Raw genomic sequence first — 17,884 nt, forward strand, 5'->3', positions numbered from 1 at the left:
CATTAACTATAAATGGAATGGTCAGGATGTATAATGCAGTGCAATTTTTCATTCTTTTTTACAATAAGATAAATATACATTGGCTTCGTTCTTGCACAACATGCATATTATGGGTGTGTTATTATATTGCAAAAGGGTGAGTGCTAGCTATCCTCAACTTACGTCCCTGATAAAAAAATATTTCAATTCTTAGAAACAATAAATGATGGTGATCAAGATTGAAATCATGAGTGTTGCTGACGTTGCTTTGCTGACTGCGTTACTGAACGTCTCACAAGATTCCAAACAATTAGACTGGCAAGTTTCTTGTGCAATCTCCGTGTTACAGGAATCGAGAGCTGTAAACAAAGCAAAACGTGAATTCCAGCTACGTTCCACGGCTAAATCCCGGTAATAAGCCCCCATACTGCCATTTACACATGGATTTTTCATTGCTTCTGGTAAAAATCTACGGCATTCTGATGTGCACCCGGTGAGCATTTCGCAGTTTTCGAGGACGGTCTTTATAAAAGAGGCCGTAACAGGATGGTTATCATCATTAAACGCCGTAACATTACAACCATTCACAACTCGGACTCTATCTCCATAAGAATATAGAGCATTCTCGCTTATGTCTTGCCACTGTGTACATCTGGTCACAGTGAGGCTTTCTTTTGGGTGATAGGTGAGAAATCCGAAACACATTTCGTCATTTGTTGCGTCACCTTTGTAAACAGTCTTGTTTCTGCTCGTAGAAGAATAGACACATCTCGTGATTATCTCGTCGCCGGGTCTGAACTCGACAGGTGTTGAAAATCTGCAAAGTTAAATAGAAAGTTGAATCTTAAAATATTTTTTTTTTTCAAAGCCTGAACTCAACGGGCACATTTTTGATCAGTTAAGACGTATTAATTAGATACTAGTATTGGCCAAATATGATTTATACCTCATCTAAAGAGAGTCTTTGAATAAAGTATAATATTATGCAAAAATATACAAGAAGATAGAATGAGTAATGTTAAGATATTGGTTACTTATATTCAATAAAACAACCAATTGGACTATTAAATACTTTCGGACCTAGCATTGGAGTATTCTACTCACTGAATTGAACTTCTAGATGGGCATTACCGTGGGCTCCAATTTTTAACAGAAATTGTAAAAGTAATTTGCTCTTTAAAAACAAGAAAAATTTGTCTTTCTTGAAATAAAAAGTATTCATGTCTGACTCGAATGTTTTAGGACTATCATAACTGTAGTCGGTTTCATAAGTTAGGTCCCGCAACTTATTTCCTTCCCTGTAATGTTCCAACCTCATTTCTCTTCCTGAAATGCGCAAGTAGATAATAGATATACATATAAATTTATATACTTTATGACGTTTTACTTATCTGCTTATTGTGTAAATTATATGTAATAAAGATACTAGTAAGCGGTTTGAACCTCTATCCTTGACTTTGAAAATAAAACAAAATATATTAGCAATATACCAGGAAGTTTCAATAAAATGATTTGGGAGGGGGCAAAATAAGGAATTGTATGAAAAAGGAAACATTTCTGAAAAACATTTCGGCCTGCATTTTATTTAAAACAAATATGTCATCATGTCCCATCGCTGGAAGAAATTTCTATTCATGTAAATGTTCTAGCCACTATATTTGATGTAAGTTTAGAGGTATGTTGGTAATGGACACAGAATGATCAGTATACCGGTTATCGCGAAAGAGGAACATTCTTTAAACATTATACTTTAATATTATACTAAAAATCTTAAAAAAAAATTTTTCTGAATATAGGATAATAGAACAAAAAATACCTAAGTAATGCATATGATTCAGTGCACGGGTGAAGTAGACTGGTCCATTTACTATAAATCGTGAAGTGTCGGCACGGGAACAGTTCGCTGTCACCACAACTCGAGGGGAGCGTGGGGGAATTTGAATGTAATTCTGTCCAACCATCAGAATCCCCGCGTCATGGACTCTTCTTGACTTTGTGAGGAATAAATACATGCCAGATCCATCCATATAGTCTGTCCTTTTCTCAGGGTTATTCCAGTGAATCTGAAAAAAATAGAACTGTCTAAAATGGACAGATACCTCGCTGGGTTTTTCAGAGAAGGTGTCATGTCACTAAAACTAGTATTTGATGGATATAAGAGGTGTTCACAATTTGTTAAATTATTAATAGTGAAAATTATCAATAATTTTAAGTCTTTTTAAAAGTGAAGTGATTCTTCAACGAACATTAGTGTTCAAATATGCATGAATACTTGATGATGCTCCTTACACAGGCTATAAAGAGTTAAGTGTAAAAACATTAATCGATATCAATCCCGGCAGTAAACGATTTAAGATGTGGTCTTTCTTTCTAACCTAGGTTAAGAACTTTTCAAAAAATCTTTTTTATTACTCATTTGTTTTAATCAAATATATGTACTTATATTTGATACTTAAAGGTTTGATATAGTTTATTTTTCCTTTTAAGCTCACCTGTGCCGAAGACTCTAGTGAGATTTCTGATCAAAATTTGTCCGTTGTCTGTCGTCGTCGTAAACTTTTTACATTTTCATCTTCTTTTCAAGAACCAATGGACCAATTTCAACCAAACTTGTCACATAGTATTCTTGGGTAAAGGGAATTCAAGTCTGTTCAAATCTTCTCTTCAAGAACAGCAAAGCCTTGATTGGTCATAGTTATATGGAAGCATCCTCTGGTAGTGTAGATTCAAGTTTGTTCAAATCATGACCCCAGGGGGTTTGGTGGGGACACAATGGGGTATCAAAGTTTAACATAGCAATACAAAGAAATAAATCTTCAAAAATCTTCTTCTCAAGAACATCAAAGCCATAGTAATATGAAAGCATCCTCAGGTAGTGTAGATTCCAGTTGTTCAAGTCATAATCCCTGGGGTCATAATAGATTATCAAAGTTTTAAGAAGGATAACATAGAAAAAATATTCAAAATTCTTCTTCTCGATAACAGCAAAGGTGTGATTATTCATATTTCTATGGAAGCATCCTTGGATAGGATAGTGTAGTTTCAAGTTTGTTCAAATTATGACCCCTGGGGTAGAGTGGGACCATAATGGGTGATCAATGTTTTATGTAGGAATACATCGGATAAATTGTTAAAATTCTTCACAAGAACAAGAAAACCATGATTGATCATCAATATAAAAGCATAAAAAAGTAATGTAGATTTAAGTTTGTTCAAATACACCCTCTCGAACCCACTTTTATATTTAATTTTTTTCAATACTAAACTGATTTTTGCTTTTACCTAGCTAGTTGCTCAGGTGAGCGATGTGGCCCCTCTGCCTCTTGTTTATTTTGAATTTCAGTAAGATGTTATCAAAAAATAAAAAAAAATATTAGCATGTGCATGTATATTGTTCCTTTAATTTACCTCTAACGTAGCTTTCTTGATTCCATTAATTCCAATCCTGAAACCAGTATCTTTATGAAGGCATTCACCAGTAAATCCTAAAGCCCAGAGCGCTATCATATCATTGCAGTTTTCCTTGGCCATTCCACAGCTCTCGGGAGTAGATGTCGCGTTCACTGGAATGGAAATATAGATAGATTTGATTAGAGAGAGAGGGGAGAGAGAAGGACTTTTCAAATCTAAGTGAAAAAAACACCCACCTGTATCTTTGCACCCGTATAAAATCATGTGATGTAACACATCAGCATTGTCAATCAATGGCTCTGAAGCAATAAGATGGTAATCTCCATCTGTTAGGAGGTCAAAGGTCATGCAGAAATAATTTGTTTCCGTTGCTGGCACCATGGTTGTTGGAAATTTCAATGTTTGGTTAATCGTATCTGAATGAAGAGAACAATTGTACAGGAATAACATGTTAAAAACTTTCACATATTTTAAGTTTTATTAACGAACAGTTTAGTTTATTATGTTAATTATTTTTTCGAATAGTGAATAAAATTCATTCATACATTGGATTACAAACCTTTTTCCATATCACAGTTAAAGGAAAGGTCGTTACATTGCAGAAAATTGTTCTTTCCTGCGCATTTTGGGTCACCAAGAGGTTCACATACACCTAGTAATAACAATTAAATTTACTAAATTTTACTTCTAAATTCTGTTTTTAATGAGAGGTTAAGATAAATGTGTTTTTGGTTCGTATATTCTGCTCGATGAGAGGATACCTCTAAAAACTTTATAATATAGATCTTTTTTAACATATGCTCCTTTTTACCCCTTCTATGCACGTGGCATTTTTAAATCAAATAAACCACCTTCAATACTTTCAGTTTTCCTAGACTTACCAGGATGCGACAGGCCCACTACAGATTTTGGTACGTTATTTGGTGTCCACTCACAATCCGGATCTCCTAATTCTTGTCCATTGGTCTTACCATCGCCATCTGAATCCATACGACAAAGTGTAGAAGTCCATGTCTTGAGTAGGAAAAGAAGAAAATATCACTCCCAAATCTCATAAAATTATTTTTTGATCCGCTCCAATTAGTGTACAGATGTACTAGTATTTGGAGCGGATCAAAGATACAGTTTTAATTAGATTGGTATCCCCTAAAAAAGTTCCCATATACAGGATATATTGAATTCATTTTTAACATAAACTGCCAAATAGATGATCAAATTGGGAAGAAAAAAAGTAGTAAAAAAATCAGTTCGCTGTACCACTTTGCAGTTTAACTGACTATAATGTGTCAACCTAAGAGTTCTCATACTTACATTTGCTTCCCTGTTGAAGTTCAGTCCGAATGGATTTCGTTGGCCTCCTCCTCCCCGTGCCTCGTGTCCCACACCTTGCCATATTGTTGTCGGATCACAAGGATGGGGTACATTTCGACCATTTGGAATTTTATCTCGAAACGAACCAAAACCATCAGCACAACTGATAACCAACAAAAAGAGAAAGGTACTGCAATAAAATATTCAAGATGAAAGAAGCAAAGCATATAAAGCTAGTATCTTTTCTCAAGGTTAAAAAAATGTTTCTTCAAGAATTTCAGTTTGCTTTATGCTCTGCGTTCTGTTTCAGTCCGAGAACCAGAATCGGACAGAAAGCCGAAGATAATTTAAGGTAAATTTTAATTTTAAACATAAACCTGTATGTGTGATAAATCGCCACACTTTATGGCATATACTATATAGTACATGTACACTCATTGTCATGATGACAAACGGGTAAAATGCGGTATATTTGTAATGAAAAGTCTCTTACTAATATCCTCATGTATTGCATAACAATGATCCGGGAAGGATAACTGAAAAATGTCTAATTATACGTCTTAATTTAACCAAAATCAAATTAAAATGTGCATAGTCGGTGATAATATCATGATATAAACAGTATTTTATTTTAAATTAAGGGCATATGCAAGGTACTTTACCTACTGATACTTTTTCAGATGTTCATAGACAAAATATCAGCATGCATTACCAGGGGTTTTTGGAAGATATCAAATTATGAAAATGTTGCATTATTCAAAGAAAAAATACAAAAGTACGAAACTTAAATTCCGGATTTTTTTCCATCAAAATTTGTTTCAGAAGAGGTGTACAAATCCATATATAGACATTAAAAGTATTGCACACAGGTCCTTCATTTAGTGGAACTCTTCAACTCCGGGGAACAGCCAAATTAAGTTCAAACTACGTTGCGTATGACCTTAAGTGGTCAACATGGTTTGCGAGAATCTTTTGACTCTGAAACATTTTAATTACTAGTATGTGTTAAGTAAAACTAATATGAGGAGTATAAACCACTTACCATAAATTCCACATTTTAAATCTCTCTAAATTTTCAATTCAAATTGTACATGCATTTATAATATCATATACTATGTTTGCCTGCATTTATATCAGCCGCCTATAACTGTATTTATTTTGTTTTATTCCTAAAGTAAAGGCCTGTCATTTACATCCGTAACATATAAGAAGGAAATGGATAAGTATACGTTAGGTAACCTAAGGTTTTGTAACTTATTTCCAAATATCCTTGTTGGTTGCTAATTATTTTCAGATAAAAATCTTGTTGAACATAATGCAGATATCATCGACCAATTCCAGATGAGAGCTCATTCAAATGATATTTTTATGATAGTGAAAATAATGTATGGAGTAGATGACCACATTTTGTTCAGCGTTCTGTATCTTTACAGTTATTTATTCTGAATGCGTGTCAAGTATGCCCTGATGCCGCAATTTGCAATGGGTGGTCACTCTCAATAAAAGCCATATGATTTAATAAAACCTTTCAGGTAATATTTTAAAAGCTATGCTGACCAGAAAGCTTCACTTACTAATAAATCTGAGACATCTAGATTCTGCCTTAGCAAAACATGTTAATTGGCAATCCAAATGTGCACTATTTTTTAACTGACCAACCTCCATCTGTCCACCTCACGGCATGAGCATGATGGTAACTATAGGTCAAATGAAGATGAAATTTTGAACAAACAGTGCTTTTCTTGTGAATTATTTTTTACATATAATGGATTATCAGTGTTTATATTAGTTAATAAATGAATATAAATGAAAATTCCATGTTCAACTTATTCGGTCAGAATCTGTTAAGTGACCTCATATGCTGAGGCTACAGAGGGGTTTATTATCCATCCAAGTTTTGTATGTTAAAATTATATACTAGAGAGAATAAAACATACCCTTTTCCATATCACATCCTGTATCAGCCCGAGACACCAATATCCTGTATCAGCCTGAGACACCAATATCCTGTATAAGCCCGAGACACCAATATCCTGTATCATACTGTTTGTGACAGGTTTGATATTTTAGCCTCATTCGTTCCCACTTCTATAAACTTCGTTTAAATATGATTTCTGATTGTTGGGATGTGACATGTTGTAAATTTTTAATTTTCTGAGTGAGAATAAAAAAAAAGAAGATCAAACTGTAATTTGTTTATTACATGAACATGCCATCCAGTTAATTCAAAATTGAAAACATACATGGAAAGGAAGATAGAGTAGATGGTTTTATAACAAAAAGAAATACATGTGTGCATATTTATTTTCAGAGTGAATTCATACAAATATACATATGCATATTGATGGCATTTTTTGCAAAGTTCTCAAGCATATATAGTGAAATTTAAACGTTGCTTGCAACGAAAGCCCGATGATAATCGACGAATTAAGTCTATGGTATGAATGTACATGTAATTGGCTTACGAATCTATCTACAAAGCCTTTCGCGAAAATATTTGTACAGTGCTCAGAAGTTAGTCTTGAAATGATTAGAAACAAACTCTGTTATTGAATCTTTTATTTCTGAATATTAAGGATAGATTACAATTATTTACCGACTTTGCTATTTAAGTTTCTAAACGTTTATGTAGTACATGTTTTTAAAAACGCAAACTAAACAAATATCCAAGCTTTACTATTGAACACATTTTTCAAAAATATTCTTGATATCAACTTTATTGAATAATGCTGCGTTGTTTGTAGTCATCGACCTTAGTTCTGTGATTAAACTTTTCCTTTCTTATAAACTAAAATGGATGGTAAATAATATTGATGCAACAAGTGTTGCTCTTGTTGCCTTACTGGCTTCTGATGTTGCTTTCTTCAGTTCCTCACAAGTGTCCATACATTTAGCCTGGCAATTCTCTCGGGCAATTTCCGCGTTACAGGCGTCAAGAGCTGTAAACATGGTAAAACGTGAGACCCAGCTAAGCGTAACAGCTGCTTGCCGGTAATAAGCCCCCACACTGCCATTCACGCATGGGTTTTTCATTGCTTCGGGTAAAAATGCACGGCATTCTGAAGTACATCCTGTGAGCATGTGACAGTTCTCATGGACGGCCTTCAAAAAAGAGGCCGTAACTGGATGGTTATCATCATTAAACGCTGTAGTATTACAACCATTTACAATTATAACTTTATCTCCATAAGCATACAGAGCATTTTCGCTTATGTCTTGCCACTGAGTGCAGGAGGTCACGGTGAGATTTTCCTTTGGATAATACGTGAGAAATCCATAACACATTTCGTCATTAGTTGCATCACCCTTGTATACAGTTTTGTTCATGTTCATAGAGTTAAATACACAAGTGGTGATTACTTCATCCCCGGCTCTGAACTCGACAGGTGTTGGAAATCTACATTGAAAAGAATGATCATTGAAACTACGGGTACTGTAAGCACTTAGCTCAGTAAATAATACATCCGCCTCCAATAGGATTATAATGGATAAATCCATGTTTTGCTCTGTAAGACCCAAAATAAGTATCAGATCAAGAAGTAAAATAGAAGGTGCACAATGACATTGTGTAATAAAAAACTATGAAAGTATCATTTAATAGTAAGCGGTATAGGAGGAGTTGCGGATCGGATAAGAAATGTGAACCCTCCATTATTATAGAAAAAATGGCAATGCCATGTTTGCTATTTGAAACTCCTCTATGCCATTGAATGAAATTTAATGAAATTTTCACAGAATTGTTGTTATAAACCTCCTATTTTACTTTTTGGACAAATATTTTGGGATACCATGGCAAAACATGCATTTACGCTTATTTCTATAATAGTGAGGGGTACCAAACTCATATTCACAACTTCTCCTATACTCCTATACTAAATAAAACTGTACCTGACACTTTCACGGATTCTCTATAACATATTCAGTAGTGTAAGTTTCTTTTTTTTTTTACTTTTTGATCCGACACTTATTTCGGGACTCCCATCGCAAAACATGGGACTTTTCCATTATAATCATACGGAAGACGGGACGTTTAAGCCTATATATCTATGATCCAGTAAGGTTTGCATGCTAACAATTCATTCCTTAAATCAAAGGTTTGAATTATATTTCAAGGTACACCACATTTTAAGAATCTTAAACCTTGAAGATTATTTTGAACAATACTCACGTTCGTTATTTCTTTACATGCAAAACCTCATGAAAATCATTATTGTGCTAATTTAAGGTAGTGTGGCAGATACATATTTTATTAATTTTCTATGCATACATGTATTTATTATATACATGAATGGTAATTATGATTTATTAAATTTCATTTGATTTAAAATGCACATGTTGAATAATATAATTATTCAGTTTAAAGCCCTTTAGTGTGCATTCACCCATGTCTGTCAAAGGTGTATATAGGTAGAAATGGCCTTAGGTCATTAATTATATCCAGGCCTAATGTTGGATGTTTCTTTTAATTTCATTGGTGTTTTACTTTGTGTTTTACTTGGGGATTGGTTCATGTTTTTCCCTCCAGAAGGTTCTTGGTTTTCTGGACATTCTTTGTCCAGAGTTTGGTCAGTTATGATGTGTTTCTGTTGATCTGACATTTTGACAATCAGACCTTTTCATAGAGACTGACTTTCTTCTCCTTCTGGTAAGTTAACAATTTATTACTAATATTAATATGATTCTTATATTTCAATTAAATGTCCAATCAGTAATTTTGCATACTTGATCTATTTCCTAAGCACTTTCCCTGAGTAAATGAGATGAGTGAGAATGATATTTCATAGTATGAGTAAACGGAAAGATCTCATTGTTATATATTTTTAAGGTTATATATTTTTATGATTTGGTGTGTAATATTGTGTGTAATTAATTTACAGACCGCTCAGAATGTTTGAATTGTAAATCTGCAGCATTGCTGCGCATGATGTGCCCACCTATTCCCATAGAATGGTATGCACATAGTTTTATGCTTCTTCAGTAATATATAATGTTCAAATACATTATGATGATAATTATTGTAAAGTTTTATGATGAATATTGATTGTGCTATAATTGCGGAGAAATATATGTATTTTCTATGTGTAATGAATTATCTCCCTTGACAATCATTGTATCTTTATGCTTATTATATTGTTAATATTGCAGGGTTTATTTCCATTATTTCTGGTAAATGAAGTCTTGTCAGAACCCTCAACAGGCAGTTATTTGTTCTTCGACAAGCCCCAAGCCTGTTACAGTATTAAAACAATACTGTATAATAAAGCATTTGGTTAACAGTACAATGTATTATGGTACATATGTACAATATGATACCATAAACGGAATAGACTCTTTATACATTAGGTAATGTCATTCAATAAAAAAATGTCTTACTCGAACGTTTTGGGACTATCATAACTGTAGTCGATTTCAGAAGACAGGTCCCGCAATTTCTTTCCATCCCTGTAATGTTCCAACTTCATTTCTCTTCCTAAAATACATATAGTACAAAAGATTTTAATGAAAGAAAACATTTTTTGTAATAAAATCTGTTTAAAACGTTAATTTGGAACAAATTTGTATTCAAACATGCATGTTTTTGACTATGACATAAAGCATGTCGTAATCGCTGCATTTTTATTTCATTTCCGACATAATTTTGTTTTCATTTCCGGAATTTAGTAAATTCCGGAAATGAAAACAAAATTATGTCGGAAATGAAATAAAAATGCAGCGATTATGACTTGCTTTATGTCATAGTCAAAAACATGCATGTTTGAATCCAAATTTGTTCCAAATTAACGTTTTTACCTGTGTGGCAATTCAATTTTTTCTGAGTAAGTGAAAATGGAATTTTAAAACTATAATTACAAATTATTGATAAAAAAAAATAAACATATACACATATATGCATACATCATAGATAAAAAGAGTTCAATGAACATAAACCTTTTTCACCACATTTAATGTGCACATAATTAAATGTCAGTGACAGCACTACACATGTCCAAGTCATTGATAGATTTACAAAACTCACAAATTGGATTTCAATGATTTATTTACGATTTTTTTCTTTAAATATTTCATAAATAAAGTCTTCAGATTTGTTACTAAAATTACTACATATATATTGTAAAAATGTCGGAAATGAAACCAAACAAGAGGCCCATGGGCCATATCGCTCACCTGAGCACATGGGCTAGGTAAAAAACACAAATCAGCTCAGTATTGAAAAGTTTACTTGTTGAGGGAGAACATCGTCGGAAACCCACGGGTGACCTCGTCTTTACTTATCACCCGTGGGCAAACTCGCCGAAAAATCGTCGTATGTAATTAAATATGCATGGGTCATTTGATTGGCCGCTTCACAGAATCGCGATGCAAAACAACGAATCAAAGTTCACGTTACGTATGCATGTTCGGCATTGCCAAAACCATGAAAAACTCATTCCGTAGTTATCACAGCTGATAAATCCACTCACTGGTGCATTTTGCAGTTAGAAAGAGGTACTCCTTCATAATATCTGACGGATATTAATGTCCGTGACCTGTACGAATTGACTTTCATTGTTTTAAATCAAACTTCGCACGTTTTAACGAGCGTCAAAATATTTACCATATATAGCAAAGTAATAAACGTATTTTTCTAAATTGAAGAGTTCCAACTTTCTGATTGGTTGACTAAAAACAACAAATTAGCATATTTTACGGCGATATTTCAGCTAGTTTGCCCACGGGTGATAAGTAAAGACGAGATCACCCGTGGGTTTCCGACGATGGGGGGAGAAGGGATTTGATTTTTTTTTACTTGAGAATGTCAGTATATCAATAAAACATACATGTATAATTTTGCCATACTTGAGAAGAAAAGTTTCAATGATTTTTTTCTATATATTTCTATGTAAAGATTTGATTGTCCATTATGGTCACACTTTACCCCTAGGGGTCATGATATGAACAAACTTGAATTAACTCTAACTGGGGATGTTTCCATATTAATATCACCAATCATAGCTTTACTGATCTTGAGAAGATATTTTAAAAGATTTTTCCTATGTATTCCTATGTAAAACTTTGATTGGCTATTGTGGCCCCGCCCTACAACTGGGGGGTCATGATTTGAACAAACTTGAATCTACACTACCTGAAGATGCTTCCACATGAGTTTCATCCTTCCTGGCCCATTGGTTCTGGTAAAGAAGATTTTTAAAAATTTTTCCTATATATTGATATGCAAAACTTTGATCAGCCATTGTGGCCCCGCCCTACCCCCGGGGGTCATGATTTGAATAAACTTGAATCTACACTACCTGGGGATGTTTCCACATGAGTTTCATCTTTCCTGGCCCAATGATTCTGGAGATGATTTTTAAAAGATGCCATTTTTTTTCATTCATGCATCATTATTTCCCCTTGGAAAAGGGCTTGGCCCTTCATTTGAACAAACTTGAATCCCCTTCACCCAAGGATACTTTGTGACAAGTTTGGTTGAAATTGGCCCAGCGGATCTTGAGAAGAAGATGAAAATGTGAAAAGTTTACGACGACGACAACAACGACAGACGACTGACAAATTTTGAACAGAAAAGCTCAGGTGAGCTAAAAAAATGTCAAAACTGAAATACATAAAAAATAACGGAAATGAAAAGTTGATAATTACGAAAAATTCTAGTCTGTATCATCCAGACGATTGTTTGTGGAGGTAAACGCAAACGTCTGAATGATACAGACTAAAAAAAATTCCGGAAATGAAATGCAGCCGTCATAATGGTTACGAATGGTTCGCTATCTTTACAGAATTTTTTTATCAAAAAAACTTAAAAATTAGATTAAAAATAGAATATAAATTCTTTATAGTATGTTGCCAAACGGTGCTCTTGGTATATTTTGTACATGTTATAAGAGTCAATTTATTATAGTTTATTTAAATAATAAGATGCTTTCATTTTTCGTTAGTGTCAGTCGCCCTTTTGGGTGACCACACTTATTTTGGGAAAGTATAACTCGCTGGTTTGTGAGAGACCCTAAGATAATAAGATTCTGCTTTTCAGCCACCAGGTCCAATGTAGGTTTGGGTGAAAAACTGTGTTAACGTCTCCGAATGGAATGTACAATAAATTGTCAACAGGTACAATAAAATAAATGATCGTTAGTTGCTCGAAGCATTACTAAATAGTCATAATGCAGAGTTTATTTGATTAAATAAATTATGTCAGAAAGGACATTAGTTCAGGGATTAGTTCAGGGATTAATTTCGCAGCTATTGCAGAAAAAGTGCATAACCCGCGTAATTTTTTTCTGCAATTGCTGTGACATTAATTCCCGTACATACAAACAAAGAAAGCATTTTATTGTTTGTATTTACATCTGTATCAAAAATCATACGAAAGTAAAATATAATTTGTTAACTTGTTTTTAAGATGGATATGTCATTGTATGTAAACCTGATGGGACAGCCATTTAAAAAAAAAAAAACTACACAAGTGGCTTGCTCAGTGTTGTTCATGCACTGATTAACGGCAATGGGTTTTCTTAAGAAATAAAGGAGAAAATATTAAGTGGATATAAATATATACATGTACTAGTATATTCATTGTCAGGGGAAGTAAATATAATGGAGTGAAACGCTCGTCTCCACAGAAAAAAACACATGATAAATCGCATTGTAAAATGTGAACAGGAGAAAAAAACTTAATCTAAACAGCCGTCTAAGATGGTAGACTCTCATTTTATGGTTAAGAGACATTACATAAAAGTATGATAAAAACAAGATGTGTTTGTGAAACACTATGCGCCCGACGGCAACAAAGTTCAAAAAAATAGTTTCAGAAGATAAGTCAAGGTCACAAGGTTATTGACCTTGGTGTCATTTGAAGAACTTCATTAGTGGAGTATGCACACGAAATATGAAGTCTCTATCTGTCATGGTTCAAAAGTTATGGAGAAAGTTTGTAAAATCTATTTTTAGCATAAAGGTCACAGTCAAGGTCACAACGTCATTGACCTTTGTGTTATTTGAACGAGCGTCATTGGTGGAGTATGCATATCAAATATAAAGTCTCCATCTCTCATGGTTCAAAGGTTATGGCGAAAATTCGAAAAGGCTATTTTTAGCAAATAGGTCACAGTAAAGGTCACAAGGTCATTGACCTTGGTGTCATTTGAAAAAACTTTATTGGTGGAGTATGCATACCAAATATGAAGTCTCTATCTTTCATGGTTCAAAAGTTATGGCAAAGGTTAAAGTTGACAACAGACAGATTGACAAACAGACAAACAGATAAATACTGTAGATTCCTTATTTTTCGCGAGTACTTATTATCGCGAGACGGCTCTCTAACGTCAAATCGCGAGAATAATAATTCGCGAATGGACGCTTGATCAATAGAATTTACATGGATTTCAGCAACATAAAAATAAAAGCGAGTAATTTTATTTCGCGAGTGTTGCTTCTCGCGAAATTACGCGATAATTAATTCCTCGCGTTTAATTAGGAATCTACAGTAGACAAACAGACAAACAGACAGGACAAAAACAATATACGCCTCGGATCTATCGATCCAGGCGCATAAAAATATTTGTATAATGTAGGATAGAAAAAGGATACCTAAGTAATGCATATGATTCAGTGCACGGGTGAAGTAGACTGGTCCATTTACAATAAATCGTGAAGTGTCGTCACTGGAACAGTTCGCTTTCACGACAACTCGAGGGGAGCGTGGGGGGATTTGAATGTAATTCTGTCCAACCATCAGAATCCCCGCGTCATGGACTCTTCTTGACTTTGTGAGGAATATATACATGCCAGATCCGTCCATATAATCTGTCCTTTTCTCCGGGTTATTCCAATGAACCTAAGGAAAGCAGTGATGTCTACATGTGTATTATTGGTGATAATGCAGTGTTTCTACAGCGTTCAATAAGGAATTAAACAAAATCTAACCACCATCATTTTTTTTATTTTAAGCAACTTTTTTCTATGATGCTCATTCAAGTGTCACTATTTTTTTTTACCTTTATCGCGTGTGTGTTTTCTCTCATAAATTTTATTTTTAAAGTTGAAAAGTATGAATCTTTTCGAATCTAATGTCTTTTTCAAAGAAAGATTATTTAACAAAATTTGGTATTTTACATGAAGATTTTCTGAAAATAATTTGTCAGTGTGAAGCCTTCTTTTTTATCTTGCAAGACTTTCATTAAAATTATGTAAAATATCATTCCATCATTACATGATTCAGTATCTGCATCCACTAAATATTAGGTTCACCTTCATTTCCTAAGAAAATCATGATTGTTAAGCAATCAGTTTGTGGTTGTTTAACGTCCATCTCAAGAATTTTTCACTTACATGGAGACACAACCACTTTCTAGTGGTTAACTGCATATTTTAACATATAGTCGGCACTTAAGGGATCTTTTTTCGTGAGGACACCTACTGCAACACAGGACCTCGGTTAATACGGTCTTACCGAAGGATCGCTCTCCACGTCCTTCGGTGGGATTCGAACTCGAACGCAAGTTTAACAATCAGTAGACATCATGAAGCAAACACATTGTATTGATTTCTTGAACAGCGGCTGTTCAATAAGAAAATATATAATGATATGACTGTACATTTCAATACATGTAATAGTCACTCGCGTGGCTCAGTGGTTAGAGCGTCTGTTCTAGAGTCGCGAAGTAAGGAGTTAATCCTTACGTCGCAGGTTCAAATCCAACTGTTGGACGTGGCGATCGGACCTTCGGATGAGACCGTGCGAACCGAGGTCCCGTGTCGCAGTAGGTGTTAGCACAAAAAAGATATCTAGTTATAAGAATGGTATATGTATCGTCAAAATACTTTTGATATATTGATCAAATACAAAGATACATTCATTTGACGCTAAGAATACGTTATTGCTTCTTTGGTGTGAATTCCAGTATTAATACATGATCTGAATATTGTTGTTCTGGTACCTCTAATATGGCTTTCTTGTATCCATTAATTCCGACCCTAAAACCAGCATCTTTATGAAGGCATTCACCGGTAAATCCTACAGCCCAGAGCGCTATCATGTCATTGCAGCCTTCCTTGGCCATGCCGCAGCTCTCGGGAGTAGATGTCACCTTCGCTGCAAGAAAATAATATATATACAATTTACAATTTTAAAAATAGCAATTATTACCCTAACACTGTGAAAAGGATGTTTAATATCTATGTTAAAAATACTAGGTCAAATGTTACTGAGAACTAGAGGGCTCATTTTCAATCTTCGCAACGCCAACACAATTCTACCCCCACCCCCCTTCACTCACAATAGAAATTCTATATCCCCTCCCCAACTTTTGACTCGAGCGTATGAAAAATTACCAACCTGTGTCTTTACAGCCATATAGAATCATATGATGTAAAACATTGGCATTGTCAACCAAAGGCTTAGACCCAATAAGATGGTAATCTCCATCTGTTAGGAGGTCAAAGGTCATGCAGAAATAATTTGTTTCCCGTGCTGGCACCGTGGTTTTTGGAAATTGTAATGTTTGGTTAATTGTATCTAAATATAGAGAAAAGCATTACAGGAGAAATATTACAATACTCTCAAATCTCTAAACTTTATTGATAGATTAAATGTGATATTTTTTTTTCAGAAAACAATTTATCTTTTCACATTAAATGTTACAAACCATCTTCCATGTCACAGGTAAATTTGGGAACGTTGTCACATCGCAGAAAATCATTCTTTCCATTGCATTTCGGGTCATCAAGAGGTTCACATACACCTAAAATATTTATATATACACCATTATACAGTGTATTAACTATAATTGATACTGATGCCCATAAAAGGTAACCATTTCTACTGCATTTTTAACCTGTATACTAGTATAGGTTTGCCTTTACTATAGTATTCAAGGAAGTTTTATTTAGGTGGGCGCTCCTATAAATATATTAAGTTTTTTAGGAAATGTTTTTGAAATATTATTATGGATGTACTTTCAATATATTAATTTTAAAGTACTCGTAGGCCACTTTTCCTACTGCACTCGTGTGAAAAATAAATACTTCATTCATGATCAAAGAAACCAACATAATACAAACCATTGAGAGGTTACTCCTACTTACCAGGATGAGACAGACCATCTACAGATTTGGGTATTTTATTCGGTGCCCACTCACAGTCCGGATCTCCTAATTCTTGTCCATTGGTCTTTCCATCTCCATCTGAATCCATTTGGCAAAGTACAGAAGTCCATGTCTTCATAACAGAGGGGGAGAGAGAAAAGTTAGAATTGGTGAAAACTTTTTTTTGGCCATTTTCAATTACCAGTACTAGTAAGAATGGACAAGTTAGACAAAAATGAATATAATTTCATTGTTGCATTAAAGTCCGTGTCAAGTTTTGACGGGGATACTCAATAACAAAGAGAAGAGAAAAGTTGTCAATTACAATTTATAGTGTTTAGGTCAGACTAATCCAGTTGTTGTTCATCTAGAAGATCCTTATCTCAATATTATCATTAGAATTTAAATTATTAATAAATATGAAGATGTCTAACTGTTTAATTTCCTGGGTGAATATAAAAAAAATTGATGCCTTATTGCACATCTACAGGACATTAAAAATCATCTACAGTTTATAGTCATAATTTAACCGAAGACAAAATTTCCTTGCATTTCCCAGATATTTTTTTTTTTTATAAAAAGAGTACATATGAAACACTCTAAACGTCTACCTTTCCTTGTTTGTAGAAGTCCACACCAAATGGATTTCGCTGGCCTCCCCCACCCTGAGCCATGTGTCCTACACCTGGCCATATTGTTTTAGGATCACACGGATGTGGTACTTTGTTACCATTTGGTATCTGATCCTTAAACATTGGATAACCATCAGCATGATAAACAGCCAGCAGAAAGAGAATGGGCCTGGATAAAAAATATATCAAATGAAAGAAGCTTTATGACTAATTCTGAATGAATTTGATTGAGTTTATGTTGTTTTATGTCCCATTTTGGAATATCACTCAAAAAGAAACCTTGCAGTTTGGCCCACTTAAAAAAATAAAATTTGTCCATAACTTTTGTTTTTAAATGGTTGATGCTTGGGCTTTCATATTTCACAGGTATATTCATTCAGACAAGTGATTTCTATGGGTATCAATATATTTTGGTCTTGGCTTTGAATTTGGAGTATCGGCGTGCATTTTCGAAAGTATTACTTTCGCCA

General features: G+C 34.1%; 2 protein-coding genes across 2 annotated transcripts; both read right to left on the minus strand.

Annotated features, from left to right (window-relative positions):
- Positions 1 to 122: 122 nt before the first annotated feature.
- Positions 123 to 5,931, minus strand: LOC134258835 (tyramine beta-hydroxylase-like). The gene is made up of 9 exons (XM_062741427.1): positions 5,744 to 5,931; positions 4,702 to 4,891; positions 4,272 to 4,404; positions 3,950 to 4,042; positions 3,627 to 3,806; positions 3,388 to 3,542; positions 1,796 to 2,042; positions 1,209 to 1,305; positions 123 to 796 (listed from the first exon to the last, which is right to left on the minus strand). The coding sequence occupies exons 1-9, from the start codon at positions 5,755 to 5,757 to the stop codon at positions 190 to 192; spliced, it is 1,716 nt and encodes a 571-aa protein (XP_062597411.1). The 5' UTR covers positions 5,758 to 5,931; the 3' UTR covers positions 123 to 189.
- Positions 5,932 to 7,265: 1,334 nt separating this feature from the next.
- LOC134258889 (DBH-like monooxygenase protein 2 homolog) lies at positions 7,266 to 17,582 on the minus strand. The gene is made up of 8 exons (XM_062741490.1): positions 17,394 to 17,582; positions 16,783 to 16,915; positions 16,344 to 16,439; positions 16,034 to 16,213; positions 15,636 to 15,790; positions 14,287 to 14,533; positions 10,075 to 10,171; positions 7,266 to 8,098 (listed from the first exon to the last, which is right to left on the minus strand). Exons 1-8 carry the CDS (start codon positions 17,535 to 17,537, stop codon positions 7,483 to 7,485), a joined length of 1,668 nt encoding a protein of 555 aa, XP_062597474.1. The 5' UTR covers positions 17,538 to 17,582; the 3' UTR covers positions 7,266 to 7,482.
- Positions 17,583 to 17,884: the final 302 nt, after the last annotated feature.

This window comes from Saccostrea cucullata, unplaced genomic scaffold (assembly GCF_032062105.1).
Source record: "Saccostrea cucullata isolate Sc308-1 unplaced genomic scaffold, CSIRO_AGI_Scuc_v1 ctg2847, whole genome shotgun sequence".
NCBI classification, from domain to species: domain Eukaryota; kingdom Metazoa; phylum Mollusca; class Bivalvia; order Ostreida; family Ostreidae; genus Saccostrea; species Saccostrea cuccullata.